This window comes from Solanum verrucosum, unplaced genomic scaffold (assembly GCF_900185275.1).
Source record: "Solanum verrucosum unplaced genomic scaffold, falcon-dt-bn FXZP01000259.1, whole genome shotgun sequence".
In the NCBI taxonomy this organism is placed as follows: Eukaryota; Viridiplantae; Streptophyta; class Magnoliopsida; order Solanales; family Solanaceae; genus Solanum; species Solanum verrucosum.
Window position 1 is genome coordinate 717,203 of NW_026019973.1, and position 14,650 is coordinate 731,852.

General features: G+C 39.2%; 1 protein-coding gene across 1 annotated transcript; it reads left to right on the forward strand.

Moving 5' to 3' along the window:
* Positions 1 to 1,492: 1,492 nt before the first annotated feature.
* On the forward strand, positions 1,493 to 14,219 carry LOC125817283 (pre-mRNA-processing-splicing factor 8A). The gene is made up of 26 exons (XM_049496824.1): positions 1,493 to 2,090; positions 3,102 to 3,225; positions 3,326 to 3,418; positions 3,508 to 3,898; positions 4,372 to 4,852; positions 4,948 to 5,738; positions 5,843 to 5,928; positions 6,021 to 6,203; positions 6,342 to 6,656; positions 7,114 to 7,418; positions 7,500 to 7,954; positions 8,095 to 8,221; positions 8,474 to 8,715; positions 8,805 to 8,928; positions 9,017 to 9,206; positions 9,285 to 9,392; positions 9,848 to 10,101; positions 10,486 to 11,102; positions 11,184 to 11,290; positions 11,394 to 11,648; positions 11,742 to 12,215; positions 12,419 to 12,580; positions 12,663 to 12,860; positions 12,992 to 13,270; positions 13,395 to 13,637; positions 13,753 to 14,219. The coding sequence occupies exons 1-26, from the start codon at positions 1,717 to 1,719 to the stop codon at positions 13,942 to 13,944; spliced, it is 7,170 nt and encodes a 2,389-aa protein (XP_049352781.1). The 5' UTR covers positions 1,493 to 1,716; the 3' UTR covers positions 13,945 to 14,219.
* Positions 14,220 to 14,650: the final 431 nt, after the last annotated feature.

Sequence of the window (14,650 nt, forward strand, 5' to 3'; positions counted from 1 at the left end):
TAAATTATTCAAGAACAATACTCAAACACAAGATCCTCATCACAAGAACTCAACGAAACCTCGTATCAAAAAATGAAACACAAACTTCAAGAAACTCATCAAAAACTCAAAATTTTCAATCTTTATGGATGAATTCGATAATATAAATCATGATTGGTGCGTGGGTGAAAGAACCCATCACTATGGAAGCTTACATACCTCTTAGGGATCAAACCCTTGGCAAAATTCCTCGACAAATCTCAAGAATCTTGACGAACGCCTTGAACCTCTCCTATTTTCTCCTCTTGAACTCCTCTCAAAATCCTAAGCGTATTTTAGGATTGTGAGTTTAGACCCCTAAAATATTACTAAAACATTTAAAGCAGATGGGGTAAGGAAAAGACCAAAGTACCCCTCATTAATTCGGGCAATTTTTTTTAATTGGACAGGTTGAACTCAAACAGGCATATCTCCCTCATCCGAACTCAGAATTTAGCAAACTCAGTGACATTGGAAAGAGGATTCAAAGACCTTTCATTTGATATCTTATGGGCCACCTAACTCATCATGTACAGAAAATTATGATCGTTTGAAGTTGACCCAAAACTCACAACTTAAACTTAACTTGAACAAGTCTCAAATTAGCTCTTTCCAAATTAGTTTTTTCTTAAATTAGCTCTTTCTAAATTAGTTTTTTCTTAAATTAGCTCTTTCTAAGGCCGAGGTGTTATAACTTGGGTGCAACCTCCTTGACTATGTGACTTGTACGGACCCCTAGATAGGTCGTCCAAGTCACCGCAAGTCGTTTAAGGAGTCCCGGTCACTCACAACATCCTTAACGAACCGTGGTCCCCTACACAGACTGTGATGTCGTGAAGGGTCCATGGTCCATTTGGGATCCGTGGACTTGCCCAAATTTCTCCTTTTAGCTATTTCTGGAAGTCCGAGGTGTTACAATAGGTCCTGCCCAAAGTTTGAGATTGTTACAACAATTTCGGTCATAGTTCAAATTTATTTATGACCTTTTCCCCTTAAAAATGTTAATAACTTATAAGATTATTGTGGCTGATTCATTAAGCAATATTAATATGACAAAAAAAGTATTTAAAATCCAGTTTGCTATAAATTGACCGTACTGTCTAATTTCTTTATAAATTTATTAATTACGTATTAATTAAATTAATAACTGATTCAATGTCTTACTTCTTGAATCCGTGTATGATTTCTTTAAAAGTACTCTTTAGCTTGCAATAAATTTGAAAGGTGAAAAAACTTTAAAACATTTTAATTAATAAATATTGAATTTATTAAATAATTTATAACATTTAAATTTAATGTAGAGCCCGTATAGGTGATCTAATTTTTAGTCACTTTTTTTTTATTTTTAAATAATCTAATTTTTAGCTAAATTTAGGTTTTAATCGAGACTCGAAGTCGGTATCCCGCAGTCCCATCAACACACTTGTTCGAGTCGGTTTTTCGCTGATTTTTTATAAACCCCATAACCCAAGCCCTATAACAAGTTTTCTCTACTTCACTTCTACTACCTCTCCGTCGCCTCCTCCGTGAATCCATTTTTCACGGCCACAGGACCACTGTCAGTCTCCGGTGACAACTCAATTCGCAAATCTCCGGAGACATTTTACGTCCAAACGTTTATCGAGGTTTTGCAGTTAGGGTTTTTGTACTTACTTGCTCGCTCTTATGTAGGTTGAGATTTCGACTTCTAACGAAGTTATGTGGAGTGGAAACGGACAAGATATGTGGAACAATAGTAATATAGCACCACCAGGTACTAGTGGAGGACCACCGCCGCCGCCGTCAATGATGCAGCCACCTCCTCCGCCGTCGTCTATGATGCCTCCGCCACCTGGTACGAGCTCAGGACACTCTATGATGCCTCCTGGTACAAGTGGTGGAGGAGCTAGTGGTGCTGGACCGCCTTTACCACCTCCATCTTATACTGTTTTGCCGACTGAAGCTCAGCTTGAAGAGAAAGCTAGGAAATGGATGCAGCTTAACTCTAAGCGGTATAGTGATAAGCGGAAGTTTGGATTTGTGGAGACGCAAAAGGAGGATATGCCTCCGGAACATGTTCGGAAGATTATTAGGTATTTATTCTTTGCAATTCTTAAATTGTGCATTTTTAGGGGTATAACAACATAAAATGCAGGTAATCTATTTGTTGGGTTTAGTTTAGTTTATTAGGTAATTTGAATAAATGCATTAGTTGGTGTGTATTATCAGATATGAGATCGTGCTAATGTATTTAGGAGAGACATTGTCGTTTAATTAACTAGGTAATAGGCTGGGATTTTTCTTGCAATTGTGTATGCCTGAGGTTTTTTCAGATTACAGTACATGGATTGTTAGAATTGCTCCAAATCTATTTGTAGTTTTCTTTGTTTAGTCTATTGATAGCATTAGAGTGAGAGCTGTCTAAGAAATACCTGTAATGAAATTGTCAAAGCTTGTAGGTTTGGGGAAGTTTGGGAGTAAACCAAGGGTTTTGTTACGTGGAATCTAAGTGTTTATTTTTTACTGAGAACACTAGTTGGTTGTGCACTAGAGCACTAGTTTGGGAAGTGGCGTACATTCTCACAATTAACTTGAGCTTTTGATGCGCTCCTAAATGAGGTTCTTCTTTGTTTAAATAGTGGGAATATGAAAGGAATGGTAAATTGGTGTTTACAATGTGGTTTCTTGAGTTCTGATATTTGGTGGGGCCTCATGACCATCTTTGTTGTTACAATATGTGCGCAGTTGAATTTAATGAACACCTGAAAAGTAGAACCTTGTAATAATCCAGGGACGAGGACTGTTAAATATTATTAAGAAGAGAAATGAAAGAAAAAAGAATGTGTTATCTCAGAATGTGTAGTTCTTTAATTCAAGTTCTTTTGCTCTATATCTTTGATCTCCTTAAAGTTCCGATGTCAGCATAGAAAAACTGCTTTCTTCCACTGTCTCAACATTACTTATACTTAGAAATCAGGACTCTGGTGAACCATAAAAATGAATATAAGTCATGATTTGTGTGATAATGTTTCCTCAGCTTTATAAATATGTGATTTTGTTGTACTTCTGCTCTGGTTTGCTCATCGAGCATATACATATTACAGGGACCATGGGGATATGTCTTCAAAAAAATATCGTCATGATAAACGTGTGTATCTCGGAGCTCTTAAATTTGTACCGCATGCTGTTTACAAACTCCTTGAGAACATGCCTATGCCATGGGAGCAGGTACTCCCTATTGCCTTTTTGATTGTTCTATTCTGATTGTGCTGTGTCTTGTTCTACTAGTCAAATCTTCAGTTTGTTCTAAAATGCTTTTATTTAATAGGTTCGAGATGTAAAAATCCTGTACCATATTACTGGTGCTATTACATTTGTTAATGAGATTCCATGGGTTGTCGAACCTATATATCTGGCTCAGGTATGCCAACTTTGCTTTGCTTTGGTTTTGTTTCCAACTACACTGAGCCATATATGGTTAGACTGATTCATAATCATGAAATCTTGCAGTGGGGCACAATGTGGATCATGATGAGAAGGGAGAAGAGAGACCGGCGACATTTCAAGAGAATGCGTTTTCCTCCCTTTGACGATGAGGAGCCACCATTAGATTATGCTGATAATCTTTTGGATGTTGATCCTTTGGAGCCAATCCAGTTGGAGTTGGATGAAGAAGAGGATTCTGCGGTTTATAACTGGTTTTATGACCATAAGCCATTGGTGAAAACAAAGCTTATTAATGGTCCTAGTTACCGCAGGTGGCATTTGTCCCTCCCTATAATGGCAACACTTCACCGACTGGCTGGACAGCTTCTTTCAGACCTGACTGATCGCAATTACTTCTACTTGTTTGATATGGAGTCCTTTTTCACTGCTAAAGCATTGAACATGTGCATACCTGGTAAGGAATATGCTCAACGAGTCCTTAGTTCTCTGTTTCTGTCTTCTGAGTTCTTAGCTAATTTGTCTGCCGAGAAAATGCTGGTGGTGTGAACTGCTTTAGCTTTGCCTAGCTGAAGATTATCCTCCGGTGGAATTCTAATTTTTTTTATTCTGCCTATTTCCTGTATAACCTTATCCAGAAGGTATACCTGAGTGATTGGTAGTTCAGGAACCAAAAAAATTATGATTATTCTGAGTTCTCCTATATGTTCAATATTTTTTGGGGTATTTCCATGATAGCCCTGCATATTTGGCTTTCATCTTCTAATTTAGGTAATAAATAGGTAATGTGTCACATTTGAACACTGTTTCCTTCTAATATCTATTGTTCTATCCTTTTTTGCTGGTTTAGAAAGGGTAATTATTTTTCATGGTACGTGTTGATCCTCACTGTTGGTGGACTCTCTTCACTAAGAAGCTTTTTTTCTGCAGGTGGTCCAAAGTTCGAACCTTTATATCGTGACATGGAGAAAGGAGACGAAGACTGGAACGAGTTCAATGATATCAACAAATTGATCATCAGGTCACCACTTAGGACAGAGTACAGAATTGCCTTCCCTCACCTCTACAACAACAGGCCAAGAAAGGTGAGGCTTGGCATATATCACACTCCCATGATCATGTACATAAAAACAGAGGATCCTGATCTACCTGCTTTTTATTATGATCCGCTGATACATCCCATAGTCACCAAGGACCGCAGAGAGAAGAAAGTTTCTGACGATGACGATGATGATGATTTTGCCTTACCTGAGGGTGTGGAACCGTTGCTGACTGAGACTCCAATCTATACTGATACTACTGCTGCTGGTATTTCCCTATTGTTTGCCCCACGCCCATTTAACATGAGATCTGGTCGAACAAGACGTGCTGAAGATATTCCCCTTGTTTCTGATTGGTTTAAGGAACACTGGTATGCTTTCATCTTTTCTTTCGCTTATCTTGTTTGTCATGGTAAGCTAATCCTTTTACTTAAAATGTATTAACTATCTATTTTGTTTCCTCCAGTCCTCCATCATATCCTGTCAAGGTTCGCGTCAGTTATCAGAAGTTGTTGAAATGTTTTGTATTGAACGAGTTGCATCACAGACCCCCCAAGGCCCAGAAGAAGAAGCACCTCTTTCGCTCACTTCAAGCCACAAAATTTTTCCAAACCACAGAACTTGATTGGGCTGAGGCTGGTCTTCAAGTTTGTAAGCAGGGATATAATATGCTGAATCTCTTGATCCATAGGAAGAACCTGAATTATCTTCATCTTGATTACAATTTTAATTTGAAGCCTGTTAAGACACTAACTACAAAGGAACGTAAAAAATCGCGGTTTGGAAATGCTTTCCACCTGTGTCGTGAAATTCTGCGTTTGACAAAGCTTGTTGTTGATGCCAATGTCCAGTTTCGTCTGGGAAATGTTGATGCATTTCAGCTGGCAGATGGCTTGCAATACATTTTTTCGCATGTTGGTCAGTTGACGGGTATGTATCGTTACAAGTACAGGCTTATGAGGCAGATTCGGATGTGCAAGGATCTGAAACATTTGATCTATTATCGATTTAATACCGGGCCGGTTGGAAAAGGTCCTGGTTGTGGTTTCTGGGCACCTATGTGGAGGGTGTGGTTATTCTTTCTTCGGGGTATAGTACCTCTTTTGGAACGTTGGTTAGGTAATCTACTGGCAAGGCAATTTGAGGGTCGCCATTCAAAGGGGGTGGCCAAAACTGTCACAAAGCAACGTGTTGAAAGCCACTTCGATTTGGAGCTCCGTGCTGCAGTAATGCATGATGTTCTTGATGCTATGCCAGGTAACACTTTTCTATTGTTGATTGTCTGTCTTTTTTGGGATGCTTCTATTTCATTCAGTTACTCGACCAATACTTTTGGCTAAGATAGTGCTTATTTACTGCAGAGGGGATCAAGCAAAATAAAGCTAGAACCATCTTACAGCATCTAAGTGAAGCATGGCGTTGTTGGAAAGCAAATATTCCTTGGAAGGTATTATTCCTATCCTTTTTCCCCTCTCCACAACAATGAGTTTTGCTTATGACGAGACACTCAGTTACTTTTTTGGCTATTTGTTTTATTAGGTCCCTGGTTTGCCTGTTCCTATTGAGAACATGATTCTCCGCTATGTCAAATCCAAAGCTGATTGGTGGACAAATGTTGCTCACTACAACCGTGAACGTATAAGAAGAGGAGCAACTGTTGACAAGACCGTGTGCCGGAAAAACCTTGGAAGATTGACTCGCCTTTGGCTGAAGGCTGAACAGGTAATAACTGAGCAGTTATTACCTGTGGTTATTCTCAACTCAAAAAATTGTTTTTGGTTTTCCCTCTTGTTACATTTGCTTATTGGTGACAAGCTTGGGTTAATTCATGCTGCTTTGTTGTTTTCTTGCAATTAACAGGAGCGGCAACATAACTACTTGAAAGACGGACCATATGTTACTCCAGAAGAAGCAGTAGCCATATATACTACCACTGTGCATTGGTTGGAGTCGAGGAAGTTTTCTCCTATACCATTCCCTCCGTTGTCATACAAGCATGACACAAAGCTACTTATCCTTGCACTTGAGAGACTGAAAGAATCTTACAGTGTGGCTGTGAGGCTAAACCAGCAGCAAAGGGAAGAGTTGGGTCTCATTGAGCAAGCTTATGATAATCCTCATGAAGCATTATCACGAATTAAGCGTCATCTGCTTACTCAGCGTGCCTTCAAAGAAGTAAGTTTCACCATTTGAAAGATATCTTATGAGTGGCAGGGATATTGATATACTGATTTGGTTGGAGCAATTATGATCTTGTTGCACCATCCTATGTTGAGAAAGTTCAGATCTTAGGATTTACTTAATCCAAATACCTTAAATCAAGAATGAGGCATGCTTCATACTACAACCGGTCCAATTGGTCAAATATCATGTAAAAAACCTAGGTCAACGATATCATTGAAAAGTTTTGGATACATTGAGGTTCTGTTTCCTTTTATTCTCGCTAGGATTAAATGTAAATTGAATTTAAACAGGCATTAGTTTATTGATTTCGTGTTTAAGTTTAAACAAATTCTAGATGCATGCTCTAATTTTTTCCTGGAAGTTGCTAAATAGAGCCCTTCAGAATTAGTTTGGTAGTTTTTGTGAGAAAAGCTTTCTGAAAGAAGGTACTGATGATTGCATTTCACAGGTTGGAATTGAGTTTATGGACTTGTACAGCTACCTCATTCCAGTTTATGAGATTGAGCCACTTGAGAAGATTACTGATGCATATCTGGATCAGTACCTATGGTATGAAGGTGATAAGCGTCATCTCTTTCCAAATTGGATTAAGCCTGCCGACTCAGAACCACCACCTCTGTTGGTGTACAAATGGTGTCAAGGCATAAACAATTTGCAAGGAGTATGGGACACTAGTGAAGGACAGTGTGTGGTGATGCTGCAGACCAAGTTTGAGAAGTTCTTTGAAAAGATCGACTTGACCATGCTGAACAGGTTTGTCATCGGAGCTATTGGTATTTAAATTTCATAATGGGTTTTCTGATATTTTTAACCTACTTTTTTATTTTTTTGTAGGCTTCTGCGTTTGGTGCTCGACCACAATATTGCTGATTATGTCACTGCAAAAAACAATGTTGTACTGTCTTACAAAGATATGAGCCATACAAATTCATACGGGCTGATACGCGGTCTTCAGTTTGCTTCATTTGTTGTACAGTACTATGGGCTTGTGTTGGATCTTTTGCTCCTTGGTTTAACTCGAGCAAGTGAAATTGCGGGTCCACCACAGATGCCTAATGAGTTCATAACCTATAGTGATTCTAGAGTGGAAACAAGGCATCCAATCCGGTTGTACTCTCGATACATTGACAAGGTGCATATATTATTTCGCTTCACTCATGAAGAGGCTCGGGACCTTATCCAAAGATATCTTACTGAGCATCCTGATCCCAACAATGAAAATATGGTTGGTTATAACAACAAAAAATGCTGGCCAAGGGACGCAAGAATGAGGCTCATGAAGCATGATGGTAATTGTTATTTAGTTTTTTCCACGTTCCTTAATTTTGAATTTGTGTAGTTAGCGTTTACGGGTAAATATCAATGAGTGTTGATTTATTTTCATGTTACTGTGGAACTTGACTTCCATTTTGGTTAATTCACATTTCAGTTAATCTTGGGAGAAGTGTCTTCTGGGACATGAAGAATCGACTGCCTAGAAGTATCACTACTTTGGAGTGGGAAAATAGCTTTGTCTCTGTTTATAGCAAAGATAATCCGAACTTGCTCTTCAGCATGTATGTACCTCTTTCTGTTTGCTTTCTGTTATTGCTTTTGGGTGGTGATGTCTACTACAGAGAATCCTGTAGGTTGCTTAAAATATTCATTGGGTGGGTGGCAATGGGATTGGATGATTCTATATGCCAATTTTTTTTAGGAAACCGTTGTGTTTAGCATGTCTAGACAAGAGTGGTTTATGGCTTACTCTTTATTGAAGACTCTGTTATCTACTTATCTTTGAATGAGCTTATGTTGATATGCTTGTTTAGGTGTGGGTTTGAAGTTCGGATACTGCCTAAGATTAGAATGACCCAAGAGGCATTCAGCAATACAAGAGATGGAGTTTGGAATTTGCAAAACGAGCAGACTAAGGAACGCACAGCTGTTGCCTTCCTGCGTGTAGATGATGAGCACATGAAGGTGTTTGAGAATCGTGTTAGGCAGATCCTTATGTCCTCTGGTTCTACAACATTCACAAAGATCGTTAACAAATGGAACACTGCTCTTATTGGTAACATCTTGTTCTAAGAATTATTCCTGCATGAACTTTTGTCTTGCTAGTGGGTCCTTGGAACTGAGGTTTTTGGTATGTTCTTGTAGGCCTCATGACATATTTCCGTGAAGCAACAGTGCATACACAAGAGTTGCTGGACCTGCTGGTCAAATGTGAAAACAAGATACAGACTCGTATTAAGATTGGTTTGAACTCAAAAATGCCTAGCAGGTTAGTTCTTGAATATGTGTGACCTTGTGTCTGGAATTAGCTAGCTAAATTTTCAGTAATTATATTTAATTTGATGAATATGTTTTAGGTTTCCTCCTGTTATTTTCTACACACCAAAGGAAATTGGAGGGCTTGGAATGTTGTCAATGGGTCACATATTGATCCCCCAGAGTGATCTTAGGTATAGTCAGCAAACAGATGTTGGTGTCACACATTTCAGAAGTGGAATGAGCCATGAAGAGGACCAATTGATCCCAAATCTCTACCGGTACATACAGGTGAGTTTTGATGCTGGTTGACTTATTCTTTTGTCCGCCTAACTTATTAGCTAATACCAGTTTATTACTCCTTGACAGCCTTGGGAAAGTGAGTTTATAGACTCTCAGAGAGTTTGGGCCGAGTATGCTTTGAAAAGGCAGGAAGCCCAGGCACAGAATAGGCGCTTGACTCTTGAAGATTTGGAAGTGAGTTTTCTTTCTTTTCTACATTGATAACTCTCTTGTGTCCTTTGGATTAGTAGAATTGTCTACACCCTCTGCTGTACTCTCTATTAAGTGGTTTACAGGCCAAGCCAAAATCACATGTTTGTAATAATTTTGTATACCTTTTGAGACTCCAAAGGGGAAAAAACAGAACACAAGCTGGTGAGAGATCATAAATTGTGCCCATTCTCTCTGCCTACTCTCTTAACTGTTTGCAGGCCGAGTCGAACTCATGTTGTTTGTGATATTTGTGGTTTCCTTTAATTATCGCTCAAAAAGAAAAAAATACCAAAGCTAGTGGGAGATGCTGAAATCATGCCCAACACATTCTCCTTTTTTTTTTTTTTTTTGTGTGCGTGTATATTAACAGCTTTCATGTTATTTTGAGCAATTAGTTATTTGCTCATTTTGTTAACTTGCCTCTTGTGATCCATTAGGATTCGTGGGATCGTGGAATACCTCGAATCAATACATTGTTCCAGAAGGATCGCCACACCCTTGCATATGACAAAGGATGGAGAGTAAGAACAGATTTTAAGCAGTACCAAGTTCTTAAGCAGAATCCGTTCTGGTGGACACACCAGAGGCATGATGGAAAGCTATGGAACCTGAATAATTATCGTACTGATGTTATTCAAGCTCTTGGAGGAGTTGAAGGAATTCTTGAGCATACATTATTCAAAGGAACATAGTATGCTCTCTTCCTCATTGCTCTTTGCATTTCATTTATTTTGCTGGTTTTCACATATTGATAGTACAGCACAGCAGTCTTTGTGCCTTATGTGCTCTTTCAGTTAGGGTTTTCGTTTACTGCTTGTTATGTTATGTCTTATTGGTCTTGGAATTAACAATAAATAGGCTCGAACAATGTGGCAACGACCGTTAAGGTGCTGTGCTGTCATTAGTTGGTGTGTAGCCTTCATGGCTAGCAATTTTACTCTTTTTTACTTCTAAGAGTGGCTCAAGGAAAAAATCTGTTTTTTTACTCTGAACTCTGAAGTGGTTTATTTTGTCTCAGTTTTGCATAAGTTCCTTGATTCAGGTTTTACTAACTCAGTTCCTTTTGATATTTCAGTTTCCCTACTTGGGAGGGTCTTTTCTGGGAGAAAGCTTCAGGTTTTGAGGAATCCATGAAGTACAAGAAACTGACTAATGCTCAACGATCTGGGCTTAATCAAATTCCAAATCGTAGGTTTACACTTTGGTGGTCACCAACCATAAATAGAGCAAATGTCTATGTTGGTTTCCAAGTACAGCTGGATCTGACTGGGATATTTATGCACGGGAAGATTCCAACTCTGAAGATATCTTTAATACAGATATTCCGTGCACATTTGTGGCAGAAGATCCATGAGAGTGTCGTCATGGATCTCTGCCAAGTTTTGGATCAAGAGTTGGATGCATTGGAAATTGAAACTGTACAGAAGGAAACGATTCATCCAAGAAAGAGTTACAAAATGAATAGCTCGTGTGCTGACATCCTCCTCTTTGCTGCGCATAGATGGCCAATGTCAAAACCTAGTCTTGTGGCTGAATCAAAGGATGTGTTTGACCAGAAAGCTAGTAACAAATACTGGATAGATGTGCAGCTTCGATGGGGTGACTACGATTCTCATGACATTGAGCGTTATACACGAGCAAAGTTCATGGATTACACAACAGACAACATGTCTATTTATCCATCGCCTACTGGTATGTCACATGTGCATCTGTTGATCAATCAAATTCATTCCCTTTGTCAGACAAGTTTTATTTACTTGGTTCTTTTTTCAGGTGTTATGATTGGACTTGACCTTGCTTACAACTTGCATTCCGCCTTTGGAAACTGGTTTCCTGGTTCAAAACCGTTGCTTGCCCAAGCCATGAACAAGATTATGAAGGTATCTCTCCCCTTCCAATCATCCATTATTTTTGTGAAGTGGTGCATGTACAGTATGTGTTACGGCTGAAAGTTTCTTAACATCCTTATGTTCGATTATGCAGTCAAATCCTGCGCTCTATGTGCTGAGGGAACGCATAAGGAAAGGGTTGCAACTGTATTCTTCAGAGCCCACAGAACCATATTTATCATCTCAGAACTATGGAGAGATATTCAGCAATCAAATCATCTGGTTTGTTGATGACACAAATGTGTACCGTGTGACCATCCACAAGACCTTTGAGGGAAATCTGACAACCAAGCCCATAAATGGTGCAATTTTCATTTTCAATCCCAGGACAGGTCAACTGTTTTTGAAGGTAAGTGCAGTTTGACTATAATTTTCTCATGAACTCTTTGGGAGAACTCCATTGTCCAGTAGCTAATGTGTGTCCTGTTCTTTTCATTTACAGGTCATTCACACAAGTGTGTGGGCAGGGCAAAAGCGTCTTGGCCAACTGGCAAAGTGGAAAACAGCCGAAGAAGTGGCTGCGCTTGTTAGGTCTTTGCCTGTTGAAGAACAACCAAAGCAAATTATTGTGACTCGGAAGGGAATGCTTGATCCATTGGAGGTCCACTTGCTCGATTTTCCAAATATTGTTATCAAAGGAAGTGAGCTGCAATTACCATTCCAGGCTTGTTTGAAGATAGAGAAATTTGGTGATCTGATATTGAAGGCTACAGAGCCACAAATGGTTCTGTTCAACATATATGATGATTGGTTGAAGAGTATCTCATCTTATACAGCATTCTCCAGGCTCATCCTCATTCTGCGTGCACTCCATGTGAACAATGAGAAGGCTAAGATGTTACTCAAGCCTGACAAGTCTGTCATTACCGAGCCTCACCACATCTGGCCTTCACTTACAGATGACCAGTGGATGAAGGTATGCTTAAGTCAATGTACCTATGCTTCATCCGGTATTTGCCATACCTTGATATTGTGAAAGGAACTTTTGTCAGTGGCTTTATGAGCGCTCTTCATAAGGAGAGAATCTCTCTTTGTCTTGTTTGGTAGCACACCTGTGAGGTTGTGGATTTTGATTTGGTTGACGTATTTCTAATTCTGGATTGTTGTGCATGGTTTCAGGTTGAGGTAGCGCTTCGAGATCTCATTCTCTCAGACTATGCAAAAAAGAACAATGTGAACACATCAGCATTGACAGTGTCTGAGATCCGTGATATTATACTTGGAGCTGAGATAACTCCACCATCACAGCAGCGCCAACAGATAGCTGAGATTGAGAAACAGGTAATGGTCTTGGTCCTTCTAGTACTTGGCGAAGTAGTACTTTGTTTTAGATTTGCTGTTGCTGATGTGCATATCCTTTCAGGCTAAGGAAGCAAGTCAACTGACTGCTGTTACCACAAAGACAACTAATGTCCATGGTGATGAGTTGATTGTTACTACAACAAGTCCCTATGAACAAGCTGCCTTTGGCTCTAAAACAGATTGGCGTGTCAGAGCAATTTCTGCTACAAATCTCTATCTCCGTGTGAACCACATATATGTAAATTCGGAGGACATAAAGGTGCTCATTGTCTCGCCTTCTTTTGCTCAACTAGACATACTATACCTTTTTATCACTTTTTACATAGAATCATTGTAGTTACCAAAAAAAAATATTCCACTAACATATTTCGATTTTAACTATTTGTTCAGGAGACTGGATATACTTACATCATGCCAAAAAATATTCTGAAGAAGTTCATCTGCATTGCTGATCTGCGGACACAAATTGCTGGTTACTTGTATGGTGTAAGTCCACCAGATAATCCTCAGGTGAAAGAAATCCGGTGTATTGCAATGCCTCCACAGTGGGGTACACATCAGCAGGTGCATCTACCTTCTGGTCTTCCTGAGCATGATTTTCTGACCGACTTGGAGCCGTTGGGATGGATGCATACACAACCAAATGAGCTTCCTCAGTTATCGCCACAGGTTAACTTCTAATGGTCTTTGTTTTGTTTGTGTAGCTGTAATGAGTTATTCTGGGCATTAGGTTGGGTTTGTTTATTCTCTCTATGCACGGCTCTTTTGATGTGTGAATTATTCTGAATCACAGGATGTCACTTCACATGCTCGGGTCCTGGAGAACAACAAACACTGGGATGGAGAGAAGTGTATTATATTGACATGCAGTTTCACGCCAGGGTCTTGTTCATTAACTGCATATAAGTTGACGCCAACTGGGTACGAATGGGGACGTGCTAACAAGGATACAGGAAGTAACCCTCATGGTTACCTGCCAACTCATTATGAGAAGGTCCAGATGCTGTTGAGTGACCGATTCCTTGGCTTTTACATGGTAAGTATGCACAGATTATTCAGTTGGATTTTTGATTACTGCATCAATGTTTCCTGCATGTTTGCGATGCTTTCTTCCATGTAGATGTGAATGTAAATTGATTTATTTTGTGCAGGTACCTGATAATGGACCTTGGAATTACAACTTCATGGGAGTGAAACACACTGTTAGCATGAAATATGGAGTGAAGTTAGGTACACCTCGTGAGTACTACAATGAGGATCACAGACCAACGCATTTCCTGGAATTCAGTAATATGGAGGAAGGTGATACTGCTGAGGCAGATCGAGAGGATACATTTACATAATAAATAAATGAGTAATTTGGGGCGTCCAATCAAAATGGTTACTTTTGTGTTCCTTGTATGTTTCAGCTGTAATACGGAGTGTAGTGGCCGATGGAACAAGTTGTAAATATATGAAAATGATTTTGTAGCTTGATGCCACTGTATACTTTTTATTGGAGGATGACGAACGTTACTGTTTAGCTTGCGTTGCTTGTTTGTTGTGAAACAAACAGATGCTTGTACATTAGAGTAAGTAAATTGTTTTTTGGGCATTTTGAATTTCCCTTAATCCCGCAGCTGTGGCTCTTCTTTATCTTATTCTTCAAATTTTATTACTACTACCTTTTGTTTCTAGTACATTGATTACCTTTTTACCATCAGTGATTTCTTTTCTTTATTATTTTCATCCTAGCTTTCAAACCTGTTCATTGTTGTTGTTGACACTTGTGTTCAGCCTTGCTCGCTTGCAACTTGACTATTCCACCAAATACTTGCTAGCTTGTACCAACACATGTACCAATTAACTTTGTCCAGTATTAGTACTTTTATATCTACTGAAATCTGAACCGTGGATTTCAAGACTGAGTGGCCTTGTAACACACACCTACATGGATATTGTTCTCCAGTGCAGATGGTTACCATATTAGGAATAATGGAAAGTTGAACAAAGTAAAAGGAAACACCATTATTAAGTCTATAACCTTCAATAACTTTGAGATAAAGGAAT

Excerpts from the sequence above, each read along its gene's own strand:
- LOC125817283 (XM_049496824.1), top strand. The coding sequence starts at position 1,717 with ATGTGGAGTGGAAACGGACAAGATATGTGGAACAATAGTAATATAGCA. Across the intron at positions 5,929-6,020 it reads AAGCAAATATTCCTTGGAAG|GTCCCTGGTTTGCCTGTTCC; the intron begins GTATTATTCCTA and ends TTGTTTTATTAG. Across the intron at positions 11,649-11,741 it reads CAGGTCAACTGTTTTTGAAG|GTCATTCACACAAGTGTGTG; the intron begins GTAAGTGCAGTT and ends TTTCATTTACAG.